The 25,371-nt window shown below is 39.6% G+C and overlaps 1 protein-coding gene across 12 annotated transcripts in view; it reads left to right on the top strand.

The window, feature by feature from the left end:
• The window catches only part of SNAP91 (synaptosome associated protein 91), a 150,427-nt gene that overhangs the window by 34,475 nt on the left and 90,581 nt on the right, over positions 1-25,371 (top strand). For all 12 annotated transcript variants that reach the window (XM_067011216.1, XM_067011218.1, XM_067011215.1 and 9 more), the window contains exons 3-7: positions 17,160-17,302; positions 17,940-18,015; positions 18,770-18,872; positions 20,611-20,704; positions 22,385-22,496. In XM_067011216.1, the coding sequence (XP_066867317.1) occupies positions 17,160-17,302; positions 17,940-18,015; positions 18,770-18,872; positions 20,611-20,704; positions 22,385-22,496 (528 nt within the window). The remainder of the gene's footprint in view (positions 1-17,159; positions 17,303-17,939; positions 18,016-18,769; positions 18,873-20,610; positions 20,705-22,384; positions 22,497-25,371) is intronic.

Consider the following 25,371-nt stretch of genomic DNA (forward strand, 5'->3'; position numbering starts at 1 on the left):
ACTTTTAAGTTTGATTAGGTCTCATTTGTTTATTTTTGCTTTTATTTCATTTGCCTTGGGAAGCTGATCTAAGAAAATATTGCTACGATTTATGTCTGAGAATGTTTTGCCTGTGTTCTCTTCTAAGAGTTTTATGGTGTCCTCTTATACTTAGGTCTTTAAACCATTTTGAGTTTTTTTGTTTGTTTGTTTTGTTTTTTTTTTTAGTATGGGTGTGAGGGAGTGTTCTAATTTCATTGATTTATATGTAGCTGTCCAGCGTTTAGGGAGAGATTTTTAAGTGGAATAGAAGATGCCTTTCTAAATGTAGGCTGCTGATAGAAGTACATGTAACAGTGAAATAAAAAGTAACTCTTCCTTTCTAATTTGGTGATTCAGTTATGTCCAGTAGGAGTTACAGAAAGAAATAGCCTCTAATACCTATCAATTTTATCATGAAAATATCTTAAATTGAGGCAGATAATGCTAAGCCAGTCACGACCATCTCATTTACTAAGTTTCTTTTGTATGTCAGGGCCTGTGTTAGGTACAGAGGGTCCAAAGATATAGAGATGGCCTCATTCCTACCTATTGGACCTTGAGCTCCAATGAGGCAGAGAACTATGTAAACAAGCAATTACAATTCCAGGTACTACAGACTACAGTAGAGACGTGTAAAAGTAAGGGTTAGCACAAATGACAGGGTCTGTCCTATAAGGTAGTTCATATTATCCTCATTTCTAGGTGAGAAAAACAGAGCCACAGAGTAGTCAAATTAACTTGTCCATAAACAGCTGAGTCAGGTTGTGAACTGGATCTCTGGCCCCAAGTCCAGTGTCCTCCGGCCTACTCTGCGTGGAAAGGAAAATCAGGTCTCTCTTCCCCTTGAGGGCAGTGTCAGAAAAAACCTCATGGAGGTTATAGTATTTGAGATTGGCCTTGCGAGATGAGATCTCAGTAGGGTGAGGACAGAGACATTCTAAGCAATGAGAACAGCATGAAAGGCTTCAGTGCTATATTGTTGGTACACAGTTTGTAGCAGAGAAAAAAATTAGGAAGGTAGCTGAGCCTTCTAATGAAGGCCTTATAGTCAGGGTTGAGGTATTTACTTAATTCAGTGGACAGCAAGAGGATCCAGTGGGATTTGAGCAGGTGACTGCTATACCCAGAAGGGTACACTTAGGCAATTATTTTTCCGCAAATAAATCTAGTTGGGCTGGAGGTGATCCAGAGAATAGGCTAAAGAGCAGTCCAAGCAAGAGGTAACGAGGGCCCTGTCACGTGGCTCCCTTTTCACGTGGCTCAGGTCGATGAGAGTCTCCCGTAGTCACGGAACAAGAAGCAGGTGATCACAAATTTGAGATCTGTTCAGGTTTGTTGCTATTTTCTTGTCTTAGTGAACAATTATTTACAACGCCTAAAAGTTCAAGATTTTTTCCCACTCCCATTTATTTCTTTTATTCTCTTGATTATATTATCTTGCCTCAGAGAGATTTTTCTAAGACATTTTTAATAGCTTAAAACTACTGAAAATAGAGACTGACTTTGTGACAAGATAGAGTAGCAGGGTCTGTATTTACCCTCCTGCCTGAAACAGCTGAGAAACTGGACAAAGCATATGAAATAACTCTTTTCAATATGTTGGACATAAGCCAATAAATGACAGTGACGCCTGAGAGACAGGGAATAAACAAGGTTAACTCTAGGACTGTCGAAGCTCATTGCCATGAGAGCGTCTCCGTGCCATAGCACAGGGTGCTGGACCCCAGCTAGATCCTAGTCGTCTCCTGAATGGTGGAGGGTGGAGCTGGTTCTTTGAGAATATTGACACCGTTAAATGCCTTTACCCAGGCTGATCAGAAAAGAAGAAAGATGTAAATGACCAATATCAGGTAATTAAGAGAGGGGGGTGACGTCACTACTGATTCTGTAGCTGTTAAAAAGACAATAAGGGAATACTGCTAATGAGTTGATGCCAATAAATTCAACAACTTATATGAAAATGACAAATCTGTTAAAGTCACAAACTACCCAGGCTCATTCAAAAATAAATTTAAAACCTGAAAAACCCTGTATCTATTAAAGAAATTGAGTTTATGGTTAAAAACCTAGTAAAGAAAACTCCAGGCCAAGATGACTTAATTGGTGAATTCTGTCTATAAAAGAAACAATCCCAAACTCTTTCTAGAAGAATACACAGACTCTTCCGGAAAATTGAAAACGAGAGAACACTTCTCTGCTTATTCCATGAGGACAGCATTACCACAAAGATGTTACAAGAAAAGAAAAGCTATAGACCAATATCCCCCATGAACAAAGATGTAAAGATTCTGAACTTCCCTGTGGCACAGTGGTTAGGAATCCGCCGGCCAATGCAGGGGATATGGGTTCGATCCCTGGTCCGGGAGGATCCCACATGCCGTGGAGCAACTAAACCTGTATGCCACAACTACTGAGCCTGCTCTATATAGCCCACGAGCCACAACGACTGAGCCCGTGTGCCACAACTACTGAAGCCCGCGTGCCTAGAGCCCATGCTCCGCCACAAGAGAAGCCACCGCAATGAGAAGCCCGTGCACCACAACGAAGAGTAGCCCCCATTCGCTGCAACTAGAGAAAGGCTGCGCACAGCAGTGAAGACACAACGCGGCCAAAACCAAAAATTTTAGCAAATCAAATCCGTGATAAAATATCATGACCAAAGGGGTTTATCCCAGGAATGCAAAGTTGGTTTAACATTTGAAAATCAGTCAATGTAATTCACCATAATAACAGACTGAAAAGGGAAAGTGATTATGATCAGTATTTGACAGAAGTCCAATGTTCATTCATGAGAAAAAAATCTCAGCAAACTAGGAATAGAAGGGAACTTTCTTAACCTGTCATAGGACATCTATGAAAAACCCACAGCTAACATTATACTTACTAGTAAAAGGTTGAATGCTTTCCCTCTAAAACCAGGAAGAAAGACAGAGATATCTTCTCTTACCATTTCTGTTCATATTGCACTGGAGATTCTAGCCATTGCCATCAAGTTTTAAAAAAAAAAAAAGGAAAAGGTGTTGAAATTGCAAAGAAGTAAAAACTGACTTTTATCACAGATCACATGATCATCTATGCAGAAAATGTGATGGAATCTACCAAAAAGAACTATTAAGTGACTGTAGCAAACTGTAGGATACAAAGTCAATAATACAGAATAAGTTGTATTTCTCAATATTGGCTATGAACTATTAGAAATTGAAATGGAAAATAGTACCATTTACCATATCAAATAATGTGAAATACTTACAAATGCATCTGACAAAATATGTATGAGACTTGTATACTGAAAACTGCAAAAGAAATGCATCTGACAAAATATGTATGAGACTTGTATACTGAAAACTGCGAAACATTGCTAAGAGAAATTAAAGCAGATTTAAATAAATTGAGAGACAAACCATGTACATGGATTGGCATACTCAGTATCGTTAAGATGCCAGTTCCCCCTCAATTGATCTATAGATTCAACATAATCTAAATCAGAATCCCAACAGACATTTTTGTTAAAGTTGATCAGCTCCGTCTAAAACTCATATGGAAATACAAAGGATCTGAAAAGAGCTAAAACAACTTTAGAAAAGAACAAAGTTGGAAGAGTAACTTTACCTGATTTCAATGAATTATTATAAATTTATAGTAATCAAGATAATGTGATATTAATATAAAGTTGGACAAATAGATCAATAGAACAAAATAAAGAGTCCTTTAATAGGCCCAAAGATATATGATCAAAATTTATTTTTAGCACAGGTACAAAGGCAATTAATTCAGTGGGGAAAGAATAGTTTTTTCAACAAATGGTGCCAGAACAATTTGATATCCATCTGCAAAAAAAAAAAAAAAAAATCATATATCCATACCTCACACCATTTATAAAAGCTAACAATGTATTATAGACCTAAACGTGCAATCCTAAAATTATAAAACTTCTAGAAGAAACATAGAAAATATGTGTGATCTTTACTTAAGCAAAGATTTCTCATATATGACACCAAAAGCATAATCCATGAAAGACAAAAACCTGATAAATAGGACTTAATCATAATTTCTGTTCTTTGAAAGACACTGTTAAGGGAATGAAAAAGAAAGCCACAGACTGGAGAGAATATTTACAAACTGTGTGTTTGAGAGAGGACTTTATCCAGAATCACTCAGTGATAAGAAAACAAACAATCCAATAAAAATGGGCAAAGAATATATACCCATGGCAAGTAAACTAATGAAAAGCACATGAAAAACATGTTCAACATCATTGGTCATCAGGGAAATGCAAAGAAAAACCATCACGAGATACCACACTACACCTGTTAGAATGGTAAAAAAAATAAGTAAACTGAAACACTCATGTACTGCCAGTAGGAATGTAACACGATACAATCATTTTGGAAGTATCGATAGTTTGCCAGTTTCTTAAATATTTACTTCCAAATGACTTAAACATTTCACTCCTGGGCAATTACCCAAGGGAAATTAAAGCATATGTCCATACAAATACTTGTACGCAAATGTTTATAGCAGCTTTACTTGTAATAACCGAAAACTGGAGTTGCCTCAGATGTCCATCAACAGATGAATGGATAGACAGTTTTGGTATGTCCATATAAGGCAATACACCTCAGCTATATAAAGCAATGAACTGTTGATACATGCAGCAGTTCGTTGAGTTTCAAAATAATCATGCTGAGTGAAAGAATCCAGACCTCCGCCCACCCCCGCCCAAAGAAAAAAGTGTGATTTTCTTTACAGACAATTTAGAAAATACAAACGAATGTATATTTACTGAAAACAAATTGGTGGTTGCTGAGGAACAGCAGGGAAGCAGATGGGGAGGGATAGGAAGGAGGATTTTATAAACAGCATTGAGGAAACCTTTGGGGTGATGGATATGCTCATTATCTTGATTTTGGTGATAGCTTTATAGGTGCCTGTGTTAGTCAAAACTTATCAAATAGTATGCTTTAAATATATTCAGTTTTGTGAATCTCAGTTATACTTCAGTAAAACGATTTCTAAACTACCAGAGTGCCACCACATCTGTCTTCCCAAGTTCAACTAAGACTTTGAATTCTAGGGAATTCAAATGTGATAAATATTTAACATTTAGATTCTCATGATTTTCAAGAGTTTTTTTCAGCATGTTTATGTCTTTGTTCACTTTTTTGAAGTTCTTTACATGAAAGCCCTGTATTTCATGAAGAAGTAGAGCAGTATAAATGCATACAAACTACTGGTGAGAATATAAATTGGTGCAATCACTATGTAACAACACCTCTAATGTAAAATATGTGCGTACTCTACAACATAGCAGTTCTCTTTCTTGGAATGGACCGAGAATAGCAGCTCTCAAACTGGTCTCACTGTCACCTTTGCACTCTTAAATTATTGAGGAATTAAAAGAGCTTTTGTTTATGTTATGTGAGTTATATGTTTAGATATTTACTCAGAAATCAAAACTGATAACATTTAGAAAGATTTTTCATTTTTAAATAACCATAATAAACATACTGACAGGTTAACACAAATAATACTTTTAGGGAGAATAATGGTTTTCCAAAACAAAAAAACAAGTGAGAAGAGTGGTATTGTTTTATATTTTTTAATATATTTATATCTAATATCTTGCTCAATCGAAGATGGACACTCATATCTGTTTTTGTATTTAATCTTTTGGGATATACTGTCTTACTTGAAGTGTATGAGGAAAATCTGGCCTCACACAGATATACAGTTGGAAAAGGAAGAAACTTTGCAGATAATTGTGGGTAGTCTTCTTTGATACTACGCCGTAACTCTCTAAGTGATAGTTTTTTAAATTTAAGTTGCAGTGTTGAATCTGAAACCACATCAGTGAATTTTTTGTACTCTGTTGCGTTAAAATCCATTGGCATTTGTCGGTCTGTACTTTGAATGGATTGATCATATTATTTGTAATATTTTGCACTAGTTTGGAAAATATTGGCTCAAGTGAGTTATTCACATCTCCCAGATGTTGACACATTTCATTATTTAATAGCAACAAATGATACTCATTAATATCACCAACAGTCTTATCAGAAAAGTCTGGAAGACCTAGAAAGCTGTCAAGCTTGCCATGGCAGACATAAATTTTCTGAAATTCTAATTTTTACTTGAAAGACTGAATTTTATCAATGGCAGCCAGTAATGCCATTCATTTCTTTGAAGTGACAGGTTCACTTTCTTTATTTTCGAGAGATAACTGTTAAATACCAAGTCTGAATCATGATGGTTTGAAATCTGTCAGTCATTCTTTCAAGTCAAACAGTGGTCTGTGGAAAAAGTGGTTAGTTCACTTGCAATTCAAGCACACGATTGCTTTTCCTTGAGATAGACGTTGCTCTTTGTTAGACATCAGAAGTGCCTTATGCAGCTTCCCATTTAGGGACAGGACAGGAAACAGTTTCTATAAGAGGTCAACAAGTATATACGTTAGGCATTGTGGACCCTGGAATTGAGTTTAAGTTGAGTGTTGTAACGATTCAGCTACATCAGTGCAGTGTGAAAGCAGCCTTAGACAATATGTAAACAAAAGGATGTGACTGTGTACCAATAAAACTTTATTTACAAAAACAGGGAGCAGACTAGGTTTGCACAGCAAACTGTAGTTTGCCAACCCTGACATACAGTATTAAAAAGATGAGTACATTAAGGTTAAGAGTTAATAAAATTAATAACTTACTGCTTCACCAAGGACCTGCTTCTCAGTAGCATTGATATGTCATCATTCTTCTATCTGAATGATAGCTGCTCTTGAGCATTTATCAAGAGGACCCATGCTTACTGCTCTTCGTTGTGTAACCCTCCTCTCTGATGCTGTTCTCAGCCCTGGATTCTAGAGTTTATCCTGCCTTGAGAACGTCCCATAAATTATCTCTACCCTCTTTTCAAACTCAGCTCTTTTTGACTTCTCCTTCTTGATCTCAAACGTGCTTACATGTGTCCCGTCTTTAAATGATAAAAGCCTTCCTTTGACCCTCTCCTCCACTCACACCCAGTCTGTGCTTGGGCTCTATTTCCTTTGCATGGCAGCAGTCTCCTAGTCATACATTTTGTTCTTAGGGTTCTCTTTGCTAGGATTTTTGTAATGTTTGATACCACTGATCCCTGATTGCTTCTTGAAATTTTTGAAGCTCTCTTTTTTTTTTTTTTTTTTTTTGCTGTACGTGGGCCTCTCACTGTCGTGGCCTGTCCCATTGCGGAGCACAGGCTCCGGACGCGCAGGCTCAGTGGCCACGGCTCACGGGCCCAACCGCTCTGAGGCACGTGGGATCTTCCCGGACCGGGGCACGAACCCGCGTCCCCTGCATCGGCGGGCGGACTCTCAACCACTGCGCCACCGGGGAAGCCCTGAAGCTCTCTTCTTAATTGGCTCCAAAATTTAATTTTCCTGGGCTTCTATTTACCATTCTGATGGTTCTTTCACCCAGTTTTCTTCCATTCATCTCTTAAATGTTGGTCTTTCTTGGTTTTGCTTCTTATTTATAACAGATAATTTTCATTGTTCTTTGTATGATCCTTGGGTTACCTCTTCTACTTTCATGATTTCAGCTCCCACGTCTTTGCTGGTGACTCCCAAAGTTGTATCTAGACTAAGCGTTTCTCCTGAGCTTTAGAACATGCTTCCAGTCCCCTATCAGACATCTCAATTTGGAGCTCCAACAGCTACTTCATATGTATCATGTCTAAAATAGTTTATATCTCTTTTGAAACCCACTTTCCTCCTTATTTCAGTAAAAAGCATTTACTGGGCCCCAAACTAGAAATCTGGAATTACTTAAGATTCCTTTTCGCTTCACCTCTAATATCTATGTACTCACCTGCAAATCCCCATAGCTGTACCTCCTAAATTTCTTTCTGCTACATTCATTATCTCCCTGTCTTCACTGCCTTTTCGTGAGTTCAGCCTCCTCTCTCTGGCTCTCAGCTGGGCTTTCTAATGTACCCTTGTCCTGTCTTCTAGTTTATCTTTCCAGGCAAAGGTGATTCTTCCTTATCTGCTTCTTCTTACCTTGCTGATATTATTTAGTAGTCACTGGGTAATGTGGTTGCCTGTAAAAGCAAAATCTTATTGATACTTTTCTGCTAAAAGACTCCCAGGGGCTCCCCTTGGTCCAAAGGGTGAAGTTGAAACTCTTTAATGAGATCTCTCACTGGCCATCTCCTGGCTGTTTAGTTAAGTTTCTCCCCTCCGTCTGCCCACATATACCCAGCCCCCAGACCACCACAGTTCTCCAGGGACACATCCATCACCTCTTACGGCTGCACTCTTTGCACATTTGCTAAAAATGTCCTCACTCCCCTCCCATGTCACAGTCGATTTAAGGGTCCCACTCCACTCTTTCCTCCCCATGGAGTCTTTCCTAATACCCCACTATACTCTCACAGTGCACTGCATGGATAACAGCATTTACAGACATTTATTTTGGGTGCCTACTTTGTTCAGATCATTTGCAATCCTTATAATAACCCTGAAAGGTAGTAATTATTACTCCCATTTTAAAGATGAGGGCCCGAGTCCAAGATATATAATATTAAATTATTTGTCTGAAGTTAACACATCTAGATGGGGACTGAGCTAGGCTCTGGACCTGGGCTCTTTTCTGTTCTATCAGTCTGTATCTCTTTACTCTTCTAGGGATGTCTTTACTATCTGAACATGTATTCATCTCCTCTGATCAGCAGTACATTTCCACATCACCAGTTCAATAAATAAAGGAATAGAAGAATTTGTGACTGACACACAGTTTCAGGTATGAAGCAGTCCCATGATATAATCTCAGAAAACAGTGTTAGAGCTTAGTGATTTGTCTTTTTCAAAGAACTGTTTATTTAGATCTTGGGTAAAGTATTTTGGTTCTTGTACATTTTGGTCAACAAATATTTACTGTGTGCAGTGTTCTCCGAAGCCCTCCCAGGAAACAGACATGGGTATGATTGTTTCTATCCTCAGAGAGCTTTGGTATGGTAGGAATTTATGACAGACACACAGCTGATGTGGACAGGCAATAAGAATAAAGTGCCTCAGGTTTTTAAGCAGAGGAAGGTCACATGAGACTGCATTCAAATGGGACCAGGAAAGATTTCCTGATGGATGAGTAGAATTCCAATAAAGGGAGATATTTATTTTAAACTTCCCATCTTCCTATTCAGGGGATAGGAAGTTTAAAATAAATATAAAGTAAGAAAGAAGTCTGGTTTGGTCCATTTATAATTCAGATCAATTATTGATACCCTTTAGTCTTGGAGTTAAGAGCAGTGATGGAGTATCGATTTTAAAAATTCGATTTATTGTACGATAAACAAATGCATAAAACAAATGTGGAGCTTAATGATTAATGAGTGTGGATTTTTTAAAAAAATTTATTTATTTATGGCTGTGTTGGCTCTTCATTTCTGAGCGAGGGCAGCTTTCTCTAGTTGTGGCAAGTGGGGGCCACTCTTCATCTCGGTGCGCGGGCTTCTCACTATCGCGGCCTCTCGTTGCGGAGCACAGGCTCGAGACGTGCAGGCGCAGTTGCTGTGGCTCACGGGCCCAGCCTCTCGGCGGCATGTGGGATCCTCCCAGAGCAGGGCTCGAACCCGTGTCCCCTGCATCGGCAGGCGGACTCTCAACCACTGCGCCACCAGGGAAGCCCGATGAGTGTGGATTTTAAGTAAGGAACAGGGCGGGTTTGTCTTTGCATTTGTTACATGGGATTTCCTAGGCACTGGGTATCACGTGCGGTCCTCTGCAGGACGGATGTGGCCTCTAAGAGATTTCCCACAGTTTTCTTGTCCTGACAAGGCCATCTTGTCTGTTGAAGTAATTTTCTTAAGTCCACACTGCGCCAGGGTGGCTTTGCTTCTGTTCCTTAGGACATGGTCTTCGGTTGCCTCAGCTAACGTTTTGACAGTGGTCACTTTCTCTGAATTCTCGGCAGCCCCTCTTGGACACTATAGACATTTTGTTCTCCGGAGGTACACCTGGAATAGTAGCTAATACGTAGATGTGGATGGTGAATGTGTTACAAAGATTTACGCTCTTATAAACTCAGGTCAAATCATAGTAATTTAATAGATTTACGCTCTTATAAACTCAGGTCAAATCATAGTAATTTAATGCCTGCATGATGTTCTATGAAAGCTTCGGTGAGCATGGTGGAATTCTTTCTTCTTTTACTGTTCCCTCTCATTCTGCCACTTACGTGACAAGTGTGTTATTAGCACCCATCAAAATTAAAATCCAAGTGAAGTAGGCTTTTCGATATAGTATTTCAAAAACTACACTTACGTTACTGCCTTCAGATGGTGTATAGCAGGGGTCCCCAGCCCCCCTGGGCCGCACAGCAGGAGGTGAGCGGCAGGCAAGCGCGTGAAGCTTCATCTGTATTTACAGCCGCTCCCCATCACCTGCATTACCGCCTGAGCTCCACGTCCCGTCAGATCAGCGGCGGCATTAGATTCTCGTAGGAGCGTGAGCCCTACTGTGAACTGCACACGCGAGGGATCTAGGTTGCACGCTCCTTATGAGAATCTAATGCCTGATGATCTGAGGTGGAGCTGAGGCGCTGAGGCTGGCGCGGGGGAGCGGCTGCAAATCCAGATGATCCTTAGCAGAGAGCTCTGACTGCACGGAGACCATCATCAATCAGTTGCTTGCAGACTCATATCAAAACCCGATCACTGAGTGGCAAGTGAAAACAAGCTCAGGGCTCCCACTGATGCTGCATGATGGTGAGTTGTATAATTATTTCATTATATATTACAATTAATAATAATAGAAATAAAGTGCACAATAAATATAATGCGCTTGAATCATCCTGAAACTACCCCTCCGCCCAGTCTGTGGAAAAAACTGTCTTGTATGAAACCGGTCCCTGATGCCACAAAGGTTGGGGACCGCTGGTGTATAGAATAAGTGTCCGCATGTTTGAGACATTGTGCTACGAGTGATAACAAAAAAGATTAACATAAAGTTTAGCTTTCCTGGGAGTTTGTAATTTTAAAAAATGACAGTGGTACCGGAAAACGGATAAAATTCAGAAGAAGATACAGAAGAGAATTCAATAGAAAAAAATAAGCCCAAGAAAAAATAAATTCTTTGGGTAAATGTATTTATATGTCCATGTGTGAAAATATGACATTTAATTTTCTTTGAAGGAAAGATATTCATTTTTTTATACAGCAGGTTCTTATTAGTCATCCATTTTATACACATCAGTGTATACATGTCCATCCCAATCTCCCAATTCATCACAGCACCACCACCACCACCCCTGCCACCTTCCCCCCTTGGTGTCCATACGTTTGTTCTCTACGTCTGTGCCTCAGTTTCTGCCCTGCAAACCGGTTCATCTGTACCATTTTTCTAGGTTCCACATGTATGTGTTCCGTAAATATACGATATTTGTTTTCCTCTTTCTGGCTTACTTCACTCTGTATGACAGTCTCTAGATTCATCCCCATCTCTACAAATGACCCAATTTCGTTCCTCTTTATGGCTGAGTAATATTCCATTTTATGTACCACATCTTCTTTATCCATTCGTCTGTCTATGGGCATTTAGCTTGCTTCCATGACCTGGCTATCGTAAATAGTGCTGCAACGAACATTGGGATGCATGTGTCTTTTTTAATTATAGTTTTCTCTGGGTATATGCCCAGTAATGGGATTGCTGGGTCATATGGTAATTCTATGTTTAGTTTCTTAAGGAACCTCCATACTGTTCACCATAGTGGCTGTATCAATTTACATTCCCATCAACAGTGCAAGAGGGTTCCCTTTTCTCCATACCCTCTCCAGCATTTGTTGTTTGTAGATTTTCTGATGATGCCCGTTCTAACTTCTGTGGGGTGATACCTCATTGTACTTTTGATTTGCATTTCTCTAAAATTAGTGATGTTGAGCAGCATTTCATGTGCTTCTTGGCCATCTGTATGTCCTCTGTGCAAAAACGTCTATGTAGGTCTTCTCCCCATTTATGGATCGGTTTGTTTCTTTTTTTAATATTGAGCTGCATGAGCTGTTTACATATTTTGGAGATTAATCCTTTGTCCGTTGATTCGTTTGCAAATATTTTCTCCCATTCTGAGAGTTGTCTTTTCGTCTTGTTTGTAGTTTCTTTTGCTTTGCAAAAGCTTTGAAGTTTCATTAGGTCCCATTTGTTTATTTTTGTTTTTATTTCCATTACTCTAGGAGGTAGGTCAAAAAAGATCTTGCTGTGATTTATGTCAAAGAGTGTTCTTCCTTTGTTTTCCTCTAAGAGTTTGATAGTGTCTGGCCTTACATTTAGGTCTTTAATCCATTTTGAGTTTATTTTTGTGTATGGTGTTAGGGAGTGTTCTAATTTCATTCTTTTACATGTAGCTGTCTAGTTTTCCCAGCACCACTTATTGAAGAGGCTGTCTTTTCTCCACTGTATATTGTTGCCTCCTTTATCATAGATAAGTTGACCATAGGCGTTTGGGTTTATCTCTGGGCTTTCTATCCTGTTCCATTGATCGATATTTCTGTTTTTGTGCCAGTACCATATGGTCTTGATTACTGTAGCTTTGTAGTATAGTCTGAAGCCAGGGAGCCTGATTCCTCCAGCTCCGTTTTTTTCCCTCAAATCTGCTTTGGCTATTCGGGGTCTTTTGTGTCGCCATACAAATTTTAAGATTTTTTGTTCTAGTTCCGTAAAAAATGCCATTGGTAATTTGATAGGATTTGCATTGAATCTGTAGATTGCTTTGGGTAGTATAGTCATTTTCACAATATTGATTCTTCCAATCCAAGAACATGGTATATCTCTCCGTTTGTATCATCTTTAATTTCTTTCATCAGTGTCTTATAGTTTTCTGCATACAGAAAACTTTTGTCTTTTGTCTCCCTAGGTAGGTTTATTCCTAGGTATTTTATTCTTTTTGTTGCCATGGTAAATGGGAGTGTTTCTTTAATTTCCCTTTCAGATTTTTTATCATTAGTGTATAGGAATGCAAGAGATATCTGTGCATTAATTTTGTATCCTGCAACTTTACCAAATTCATTGATTAGCTTTAGTAGTTTTCTGGTGGCATCTTTAGGATTCTCTATGTATAGTATCATGTCATCTGCAAACAGTGACAGTTTTACTCCTTCTTTTCCTATTTGTATTCCTTTTATTTCTTTTTGTTCTCTGATTGCCATGGCTAGGACTTCCAAAACTGTGTTGAATAATAGTGGTGAGAGTGGACATCCTTGTCTTGTTCCTGATCTTAGAGGAAATGGTTTTGGTTTTTCACCATTGAGAATGATGTTTGCTGTAGGTTTGTCGTATATGGCCTTTATTATGTTGAGGTAGGTTCCCTCTATGCCCACTTTCTGGAGAGTTTTTATCATAACGGGTGTTGAATTTTGTCAGAAGCCTTTTCTGCATCTATTGAGATGATCATATGGTTTTTATTCTTCAATTTGTTAATATGGTGTATCACACTGATTTGCATATATTGAAGAATCCTTGCATCCCTGGGAAAAATCCCACTTGATCATGGTGTATGATCTTTTTAATATGTTGTTGGATTCTGTTTGCTAGTATTTTGTTGAGGATTTTTGCATCTATATTTATGAGTGATATTGGTCTCTAATTTGCTTTTTTTGTAGTATCTTTGTCTGGTTTTGGTATCAGGGTGATGGTGCCCTCATAGAATGAGTTTGGGAGTGTTGCTGCCTCTGCAAATTTTTGGAAGAGTTTGAGAAGGATGGGTGTTAGCTCTTCTCTAAATATTTGATAGAATTCACCTGTGAAGCCATCTGGTCTTGGACTTTTGTTTGTTGGAAGATTTTTAATCACAGTTGCAATTTCATTACTTGTGATTGGTCTGTTCATATTTTCTGTTTCTTCCTAGTTCAGTCTTGGAAGGTTATACCTTTCTAAGAATGTGTCTATTTCTTCCAGGTTGTCCATTTTATTGGCATAGAGTTGCTTGTAGTAGTCTCTTAGGATGCTTTGTATTTCTGCGGGGTCTGTTGTTACTTCTCCTTTTTCATTTCTAATTTTATTGATTTCAGTCCTCTCCCTCTTTTTCTTGATGAGGCTGACTAATGGTTTATCAATTTTGTTTATCTTCTCAAAGAACCAGCTTTTAGTTTTATTGATCTTTGCTATTGTTTTCTTTGTTTCTATTTCATTTATTTCTGCTCTGATCTGATTTCTTTCCTTCTACTAACTTTGAGTTTTGTTTGTTCTTCTTTCTCTAGTTCCTTTAGGTGTAAGGTTAAATTGTTTATTTGAGATTTTTCTTGTTTCTTGAGGCAAGCTTGTATTGCTATAAACTTCCCTCTTAGAACTCCTTTTGCTGCATCCCATAGGTTTTGGATCATCGTGTTTTCATTGTCATTTGTCTCTAGGTATTTTTTGATTTCCTCTTTGATTTCTTCAGTGATCTCTTGGTTATTTAGTAACGTATTGTTTAGCCTCCATGTGTTTGTGTTTTTTTCCCTGTGATTGATTTCTCGTCTCATAGCGTTGTGGTCAGAAAAGATGCTTGATATGATTTCAATTTTTAAAAATTTACTGAGGATTGATTTGGGACCCAAGATGTGATCTATCCTGGAGAATGTTCCGTGTGCACTTGAGAAGAAAGTGTAATCTGCTGTTTTGGGATGGAATGTCCTATAAATATCAATTAAATCTATCTGGTCTATTGTGTCATTTAAAGCTTGTGTTTCTTTATTAATTTTCTGTTTGGATGATCTGTCCATTGGTGTAAGTGAGTGTTAAAGACCCCCACTATTATTGTGTTACTGTCAATTTCCTCTTTTATAGCTGTTAGTTGCCTTATGTATGGAGGTGCTCCTATATTGGGTGCATGTATGTTTATAATTATTATATCTTCTTCCTGGATTGATCCCTTGATCATTATGTAGTGTCCTTCCTTGTGTCTTGTAACATTCTTTATTTTAAAGTATATTTTATCTGATATGAGTATTGCTACTCCAGCTTTCTTTTGATTTCCATTTGCATGGAATATCATTTTCCATCCCCTCACTTTCAGTCTGTATGTGTCTCCAGGTCTGAAGTGAGTCTCTTGTAGATAACGTATATATGGGTCTTGTTTTTCTCTCCATTTAGCCAGTCTGTGTCTTTTGGTTGGGGCATTTAATCCATTTACATTCAAGGTTATTATCGATATGTATGTTCCTATGACCATTTTCGTAATTGTTTTGGGTTTGTTTTTGTAGGTCCTTGTCTTCCCTTGTGTTTCCCACTTAGAGAAGTTCCTTTAGCATTTGTTGTAGAGCTTGTTTGATGGTTCTGAATTCTCTTAGCTTTTGTGTATCTGTAAAGCTTTTGATTTCTGCATCGAATCTGAATGAGATCCTTGCTGGGTAGAGTAATCTTGGTTGTAGGTTCTTCCCTTTCATCACTTTAAATATATCATGGCACTCCCTTCTGGCTTGTAGAGTTTCCCCTGGGAAATCAGCTGTTAACCTTATGGCAGTTCCCTTGTATGTTATTTTTCGTTTTTCCCTTGCTGCTTTCAGTAATTTTTCTTTGTCTTTAATTTTTGCCAATTTGATTACTATGTGTCTCGGCATGTTTCTACTTGGGTTTTTCCTATATGGGACTTTCTGCACTTCCTGGACTTGGGTGGCTATTTCCTTTCCCATGTTAAGGAAGTTTTCAACTGTAATCTCTTCAAATATTTTCTCTGGTCCTTTCTCTCTCTCTTCTCCTTCTGGGACCCCTATAATGCGAATGTTGTTTCGTTTAATGTTGTCCCAGAGGTCTCTTAGGCTGTCTTCATTTCTTTTCATTCTTTTTTCTTTATTCTCTTCTGCAGCAGTGAATTCCACCATTCTGTCTTCCAGGTCACTTATCTGTTCTTCTGCCTCAGTTATTCTGCTATTGATTCCTTCTAGTGTATTTTTCATTTCAGTTATTGTATTGTTCATCTCTGTTTATTTTTTAATTCTTCTAGGTCTTTGTTAAATATTTCTTACATCTTCTCGATCTTTGCCTCCATTCTTTTTCCCAGGTCCTGGATCATCTTCACTATCATTATTCTGAATTCTTTTTCTGGAAGATTGCCTATCTCCACTTCATTTAGTTGGTTTTTTTTGGAGTTTTTCTTGTTCCTTCATCTGGTACATAGCCCTCTGCCTTTTCATCTTGTCTATCTTTCTGTGAATATGGTTTTTGTTCCACAGGCTGCAGGATTGTAGTTCTTCTTGCTTCTGCTGTCTGCCCTCTGGTGGATGAGGCTATCTAAGAGGCTTGTGCAAGTTTCCTGATGGGAGGGACTGGTGGTGGATAGACCTGGCTCTTGTTCTGGTGGGCAGAGCTCAGTAAAACTTTAATCAGCTGACTGCTGATGGGTGGGGCTGAGTTTCCCTCCCTGTTGGTTGTTTGGCCTGAGGCGACCCAACACTGGAGCCTACCCGGCTCTTTGGTGGGGCTAATGGCAGACTCTGGGAAGAGCTCACGCCAAGGAGTACTTCCCAGAACTTCTGCTGCCAGTGTCCTTGTCCTCACAGTGAGCCACAGCTACCCCCCTGCCTCTGCAGGAGACCCTCCAACACTAGCAGGTAGGTCTGGTTCGGTCTCCCCTGGGGTCACTGCTCCTTACCCTGGGTCCCGATGTGCACACTACTTTGTGTGTGCCCTCCAGGAGTGGATTCTCTGTTTCCCCCTGTCCTGTTAGAGTCCTGTAATCAAATCCCACTAGCCTTCACGTTGGGAAGCCCAACTTGGGGTCAGAACCTTGACTCCAGTGGGTGGACTTCTGTGGTATAAGTGTTCTCCAGTTTGTGAGTCACTCACCTAGCCGTTATGGGATTTGATTTTATTGTGATTGCGCCCCTCCTACCATCTCATTGTGACTTCTCAGTTGTCTTTGGATGGGGGGTATCTTTTTTGGTGAGTTCCAGTGTCTTCCTGTTGATGACTTTTCAGCAGTTAGTTTTGATTCCCATGCTCTCGCTAGAGGGAGTGAGAGCACATCGTTCTACACCATCTTGAACCAATCTCTCTGACATTTAATTTTTGAAAATCTTTTTCGCTGTTGTCAATGCAATTTTGGACTCATAAACTCAAGAGGTTTTAATGTTTAAAATTTGAAATGGAAATTTTTAATGCAATCATTAGTGTCATTGACTGAAATGTTCTATTTTCATAGATTTGATCCAGGCTACCAATGAGACCAACGTTAATATTCCTCAGATGGCGGACACGCTCTTTGAGCGGGCAACAAACAGTAGCTGGGTGGTTGTATTTAAAGCTTTAGTCACTACGCATCATCTCATGGTGCATGGAAATGAGGTAAACCATGTAAACCTAACTTTTCTTTTTTTGGCAGTGGGGGGAGGTTGGTGATGACTTAATTTTCTTAAGCTTTTACTAATTAGGAGAAAAATAAGAGGAAGTATGTGGTTCATAGTCATCTGGAGTACAATTTTAATCTACTGCTTAGCTGTTTTTCAGAAATATGTTGTTAGAGATTTTGTTAGAGATATCAAAGTGTTAAATCTGTATATACCATGTAAATGTATTAATGGACAAAAATATTAGGAGAAAGGAACAACAAAATTATTTTCCTATTGGGAAGTAATTCTTTGTGCCTCTGTGTGAAAATTGCTTTCATAAAAATGTTTAATTTTGGAAAATATTGACTAAACTAAAAATTAGCCATTTTATATGGGATACTTACCAAATCCTATTAAATTGCAGTGTTTCTGTTATATAGAGAAATGAAAAATCACACAATTTTAATTCTATTTCAGTGAGTATGATCAGTTTTTATTCCCCCTCAGAGAAAGCCCACAGACTAGGAAACTATACTGAGTAAAAAAGATCACAATGAGAATTTATATTTTTAGAAAATTCCCTTTAGTATCAGAATTTGTTAAAAGTAGTGATTTCAGAATATTGATGTTTAGTTCTGACTTTTGTTTTTCAGAGATTTATTCAGTATTTGGCCTCTAGAAATACACTATTCAATCTCAGCAATTTTTTGGACAAAAGTGGATCCCATGGTGAGAATATTATGTTTTATAATTTTCTTGCTAATGTTTTTGATGCAGAATTTTTTGATTTTTGAAGTGAGGTTATTAATTAAAAATCAATGTTAACGGATAGCTCCATTGGATATACAAGAAAAAAATGTAAATGTAACTCTATAGTTACTTTATATTAGCTTTAAAATATTTAATTGTTATGTAACTCAGCATATGAATTATACATTAATTCTATTTCTTGTCTTTTTCAGTGTTTACCTTAAAAAGTAACAGTGGGTATGTTAGATCCACAGTTGTTTGTTAATGAAGGTATAAGAGGCAATGAAATGAAAAAGTACTTTCCCAATTAAACATAATCCAGTTTTAAATGGTTTTTTTTGTAAATTAATAGAATTTGTACTGCAGTCATTTGTTCATTCGGCATATTTACTGGTTGTCTATTGCGTATAAGGCAAGCACACCAAGCAAGTGGATAGTTCTCAGATAGCTACATGAATTAAACCTGAAACAGTGAACAAAACTGCAAGGAAAAACCAGAAAAGACATTCTGTACAAAGATGTTAGCATATCTAAATTGAATAGTCTTGGAATGTCTCATGCCAGAAGTATTTTTGCCTGAAGTAGGATTTTAAATGAGGTCTGTCTGGTACACTTATTGACCTCATCTTAGAATTATTTACATTTGAGGAGTTTAAAAAAAAAATTGGAACTAGCAAAGCACAGTTGAAGGTATTTTATTAATTAGTTTTATCTCCTCTGCCCCTCCCCCCAGGTTATGATATGTCTACGTTCATAAGGCGCTATAGTAGATATTTGAATGAAAAGGCTTTCTCTTACAGACAGATGGCATTTGATTTTGCCAGAGTGAAGAAAGGGTATGTTTTTTCTTTCTCATATTTCTTTGAGCAGAAGAAGTCTTTGAGACATACTTGATTTATCTTAACTAAGTTAATTGCCAACTAGTTTTGATCATGAAGACCCAGGTTATAATAACGTTAAAAAAAAAAAAAAACACCTCAATTAATAATATTATGCAAGTTAGCCTGGTGGTTGCAACGTTACTTATTTATATTTTCGTGCAGAAAATCTGATTTGCTGCTCGGAGTTGACATGGCACGACATTTTATTTTGTTAAAATCAACTCAAGATTCTTGAACAGTTATATACCTTCAAATAATTTTAAATGGAGAGAATTTAAACAAGTTTCATTTAAAAGAACATGGCTGTAGTCGACAATAGATATTTCAGTGTGTTTTGATTGAGGTGAAACGGAACTGTATGTATGTGTGGAGATCTGTCACAGATCTGGAGAACAGATAATACTGTCCTACTGTTACACATGCACACACACAAACACATGAAAACACACCATATCTGAACTAATTATTAATACTAACCATTGATTAGGAAAATCTCATTGATACAGACTCCTTGCATGTTGAATTCATAATTGCTATTTATTTCCCTCTAAATAGATGTTTGAAGTTAATCAAAAGTGTTCAGCTATAAATCTGTGCAAATCTTGTATCCATTCCTAATTTGAAATAATGGCGACATATTGTACAAAGTTTAATATTTTAGTCTCAAGAATTCACACAGAGAGATGTAGCTCTGTTTTCTGGTAGCTGACCTAAACTTAGCTTTGAATTACTTTTTTTTTATCATGGTAGTGAAAAATGTAAACTTGCCTATTCAAAATAAACTAGTTTCTGTGGGTGAACATTTTATAAAGTGAAAGTCCGACTTCATCCTCATCTCATTAGAGATGATTCTAGTTCCTGTGCCTTCCTCTGACTTCTTGCACGGCCCTGGGCAGCCGTGGCTGATGTGCTGAGCTGGATTGTGACCTCTCCACAATATGTCCACAGCCTTCTCAGAAACTTCTGCACCGCTGAGTGGCCGCATAAGGCTGCTTTGGAATGCTCTCCCTACCGTTGAGGCGGGAGAGACCGAAAGCTGCCATTATCAGCGCAGTCACGTCACCTGGGCATTTTCCTCAGCTCTTTCACTCCTGCTGCCTCTTGACCGTCGCTAGAGACAGGGGCTCCCCAAGAGGCCCGTGGGTGGGCGCAGGCTTCAGTGCCCCCTACGATGCACCCTTCAGGGCTAACCTCCAGTCACGTTCTCTACGGCTGGTTAATAAACTCAGCTCTTTTTGACCAAACTGCCAGTCAGAATGCCTTTTTCTTCACTTGATGGTTAATAGTAGGAATTCTGCTCCCAGCCCGACAGGTTTTGAAGATTTGCAAGACATGTTTTCTCTCTCTCTCTCTCAAAAACAAACAAACTGGGGTTTAGGAAACCTAGATGTTTAATACTAGTATTTCTGTTATAGATTTAGAAAAATCCATTCATAAGTTCAGCTGGGCTCTTTTATCCAGACATTGCTTTCTTCCTGAGGGCAGTGCGTAGAAAGCGTGGCCTGTGTGGTTAAGGAACGCAAGTGAGTAAGGAGTACAGAGAAGGGGCCCAACCAAAGCCTCTTCACATCTCAGAATCATCCCAGGAGGTTAACGAGGAAGTAGGAGGAAAACACTTTGGAACAATGCATGTGGTCTCAAATTTTCCACATACAAGTAAGTGTTACCTTTCTGGTTTTTTTTTCAACTTTAGGGCTGACGGTGTCATGAGGACAGTGGCCCCTGAGAAACTACTGAAGAGCATGCCCGTCCTGCAGGGGCAGATTGACGCCCTGCTGGAATTTGACGTACGTGTCTCGCCAGAAAATGCTTCTCACACAGTCGTGCTGTCTTTCATTTGAAGTTGGGCTACAGATAAAGAACTCCCTCAGGAAACAGATTTAGGTCTCCCTCATACAGTTGAATTAGATGGACACTTAGTTTAGGCTGTCAGTGAGGGGCAGAGGATTTTGGTTGTAGGTGGTCAGAGACGTTTACAGGCGTTTACTTCCTTCACGGAAAACTACGGGTGGTGCATTCCCGGGTCGCCGTGTTCAGAGCAGGAGGGTGGCCTCCTGTTGTGTTTAGCAAAATAAAGTAGCTGCGAAACGTACGTTCAGACAGCTGAATACCCCAGCCTGCTACTAGAAGAAACTCTTTTATACAGTCTGTTTAAATGGCACCGTCCATGGAAGAGAATTATTTTTGTTTTGTCATGGTCCCTCTTCCTGCTAGTACCAACGTGGCTTGTCTCTTAAAACCAAACCTGTGTCTTGACTGTGATGGTGGATACACTAACTTACACGTGCGATAAGATGGTACAGAACTAAACGTACACACGACAGGTAAAGCGGGAAATCTGAGTAAGATGGGTGGATTGTATTGATATCAGTATCCTGGTTGTGATACTGTACTATAATTTTGCAAGATTTTACCTCTGGGAGAAACGGGTAAGTAGTACATGGGAGTCTGTACTTTTTACAGTTTGATGTGGATTTGCAGTTACTTCAAACTAAAAATTTTAATTAATGAAACACCTGATTTGTGAAAATAAAATGTTCTGCCATGTAGGAAGCTTCTTAACTCACATTGTTATCTTTCCTCTGTTTGGGTGGTTGCCTAAAACAAGGATTTTCCTCAAATATTAGTAACTAAAATCTCTGGTAAGATGATGGTTTTGTCTATCCTAGTCACAACACCCAACACCTGTGAAATTGCATTTAAAGCCCCAAACCATCTTACTGTTTTTTGACAGATTTTACAGTAAGGACGTCACCAGGTATATATGGAATTGCTTCTCTTAACTTTTTTTCTTATTATTCATTTTTCTTTGCTCTCCTTACCCTTCATGTTGGTACTGTCTTACTTAAAGGAGAAAAGAAGTCAGAAATGGAAAAAGAGCGGAGCATGAGGGGTTGTGAGCAAGGACTGGGAAATGGAGAGAAATTCTTCTTTGTGCGAGTGATTAGAGTATTTGGTGGCTGGGTGAATACTGTGAGTCTGCAGAATTATTTTAGGGGTAGCCGGCTAAGGGATGTTTTCCCTGTGCTAGGCTTCCTCTCTGAGTCACTGCAGGCCCCTGGAGCCTGAACCCTTCCACAGAGATCATTACCCAGGGGAAGGAGAAGAATGTAATGTGGCACAGTAAAAGCAGCAAGAGTCCAGGTGTTCAAAAGTTGGATTTGATTTATCTGTGGATCATTAATCACATAGAATGTGTATAATGTGTATACACGTTATATGTGTAGAATGTGTAGAATGTGTACACGTGTCTTATAATTGATAGGACTAACTTCACTGGCTTAAATTGAAGCAAAAAACTAGGCAATCCAGTGTTTGATATTGGTGGTGTTCCTCAAGGAGTTACGCAGCATTGGGGGAATGTGAATGCCTTTCTTAGTGATCATTTGAGACTTCTTAACATGCTCTGAGAAAAATTGTCTTTTGATGATCTGCAGTTAACTTACGAAATTTTCATCTGTTTCTAGGTACATCCAAATGAACTAACAAATGGTGTCATAAATGCTGCATTTATGCTTCTTTTCAAGGACCTTATCAAACTTTTTGCTTGCTACAACGATGGAGTTATTAATTTACTTGGTAGGTAGAAAGACTGAATGGTGTCTGTGAAGAGAGACTGTGTCAGAATGCAAAGACGTGGGTGCTGCGGACATAAAAGTCTAAGTACACGGCTCATTCAGGTCACATGTCTGTGTGTGTGCTTATGTCGAGATTACGTTCAGGGAATGGAAAGCATTCTAGCTATTTTCAGCAGAAAGAGATTTCACACAGGGATTTTGATGCTTACAAAATTTTGGAATGACCGAGGGAGCAGGTTCTAGGCTTTGCCTCTTGGAATAAGTCCCATAACGATACATACCTGCTCCACTGTGCTGACAACTACCTCTGATGCCTCCCCTGGAGGTGCTCCTATTTTGATGTAGTTCCATACATCTCACTATCTTTCATTCTCCATAAAGTGAAAATCAGACAGATACACTGCTTGACGTTTGACCTACAGTAAAAGATTTCTTTCCGCTGGCAAGGTCACCCCTTTCTGGGATATAATGATTCAGCAAACCACTTCCACCTAGTGCCAGTCTGAGAAAACATCCAAGCTTGAATTATTTTTTTCCCTCTGTCAGCTGGTCATAGGGATCTCCCCAGAGGCCATGGGCATGATTGGAGGGAGAAGTAGCCGTCCAGAAGATGTAGGTGAGCTGGGAGTGTGAGCCTCCTGTTCCTACAACCTACATGGGTTTTCAGGCACTGCTTGAGGCGGATCGCTTATATTACTACCTCCATTTGATGATGGAGTATATTCTTGCACCTGTCTGGCTTTATGGTTTGGTGTATAACATGTCGCTTGAGATCTTGCGATCACTTGGTATTCTCTGGTCAGAACTTCCGTCTCTAGAAGCAAGCCTAGAGCCATTTTTCCAAAGGAGATCAGTTACCGTCTGAAACAGAAATGGCCCTGCTCCAAAGCGGGAGAGGCTTCTATTGTATTTTCCTTTTGGCGTGTGCCAGAGTCGTCCTGCAGCATTTGGATCTGCTGTAGACACTTGCAGCGCCTTTAGCTCTGCAGGAACGAAGGCCCGAGTGGCCCCAGGTTGGAGCAATTGCAGAGTCTTCCTTGATCTGGGCCCTGCTTCCATCTGACACCGTACACCGATACTGCATTTAGAGCAGCACATACACACGTTGTCTCTGTTACCTCCAAAACCAAGAAAAGCTCAGCAACACTATCGCCTGCATTTTCGTTACAGGCAGTGCAAGGTGAAGCAGTGTCTTTCAGATGGAGGGGACCTTTGGACCTGCAGAAACTTCATTGATGTAGCAGGTCCCTGGGCTTTCATAGATTCTCTCTCCTTCCCTTTGACCTGCCTGTGAGACTTAGTAGGCACCTAGCATACCTGAAATTCTTTCCCACCAGCCACAGTCAACCTGATGTCATCAAATGATATCCAGTGGCATTATGACAACCAGTGAGGTTAATATATTCGAAATAAGACAGTGACCATGTACTGGCATCCCTGCCAGATGAAAGAAAACGACTTCTGATGGGCTGTGTTTACTGGGGTAGATAGAAAAGAACTTGCTAGCTTGATAGATGCTTATCACATGTCAGCAACTGTGCTGATTTTATGTTGGAAAGGAGGACACATCTGGATCTCTGCAAGTGAGAACCATCACCTGATTAAGTTTCTAGTAACCTACAGTTCATCTCTAAGATTCGCTCATCTTTTGCACAAACCGGGTATGCAAGTTACCTGGGAATATGATGGAATTGCTACCCTGTATCTTTGTAGAGATCATGAAACCAAGGTGGGGATCCTGCTGCCTTTAAAGTATTTCTGTGTATTTCAAAGTATTTCCTCTGTGTATTCAGGAAACTGGGGAAATAACCACTGATGGTTTCCTCCATCCATTGGATCTAATTTTTTTTTTTACTCTCCTAATCCCCAGAAAGCCTCCACTCAGATTGGTAGAAAATGTAGTGACATTTTGGATCCACAGAGACTAGCATCGGCTTAGAGTCTATGTCCCTGAAAATTCGGGGCACGTCCCCTTTCGCATGTGCGTAGTCTCTCTGGTAAATGTCCCTTTGCAGAAGGGTAGGAATAGATGCTTTTGGCTGTTTCAAGGCTCTTTCTTACTCGATTATCTGGAGGGCTTTTCATTTTTTTTATTTTTATTTATTTTTTTTTTTTGCGGTACGCGGGCCTCTCCCCGCTGTGGCCTCTCCCGTTGCGGAGCACAGGCTCCGGACGCGCAGGCGCAGCGGCCACGGCTCACGGGCCCAGCCGCTCCGCGGCACGTGGGATCCTCCCGGACCGGGGCACGAACCCGCGTCCCCTGCATCGGCAGGCGGGCTCTCAACCACTGCGCCACCAGGGAAGCCCTGGAGGGCTTTTTAAAATTGAGGTTGCTGGATACTAACTCAGAGTGTCTAATTCAGTAGGTCTGGGGTAGGGCCTGAGAATTGGCACATCTAGTGAGGGCCTGGATGGTGCTGGGTCTGGGGGACGACAGTTCGGGAACAACTGTGTTAGATCCACTTCTGGATGTTCAGGCCAGCATTTTTTTTTTAACATCTTTTTGGGAGTATCATTGCTTTACAATGGTGTGTTAGTTTCTGCTGTATAACAGAGTGAATCAGCTCTACATATACATATATCCCCATATCTCCTCCCTCTTGCGTTTCCCTCCCACCCTCCCTATCCCACCCCTCTAGGTGGTCACAAACCACTGAGCTGATCTCCCTGTGCCATGCGGCTGCTTCCCACTAGCTATCTGTTTTACCTTTGGTAGTGTATATATGTCCATGCCACTCTCTCACTTCGTCCCAGCTTACCCTTCCCCCTCCCCGTGTCCTCAAGTCCATTCTCTACATCTGCGTCTTTATTCCTGTCCTGCCCCTAGGTTCTTCATAATCTTTTTTTCTTTTTCTGTTTAGATGCCATATATATGT

The sequence above is a fragment of the Kogia breviceps genome, chromosome 13 (genome assembly GCF_026419965.1).
Source record: "Kogia breviceps isolate mKogBre1 chromosome 13, mKogBre1 haplotype 1, whole genome shotgun sequence".
NCBI classification, from domain to species: domain Eukaryota; kingdom Metazoa; phylum Chordata; class Mammalia; order Artiodactyla; family Physeteridae; genus Kogia; species Kogia breviceps.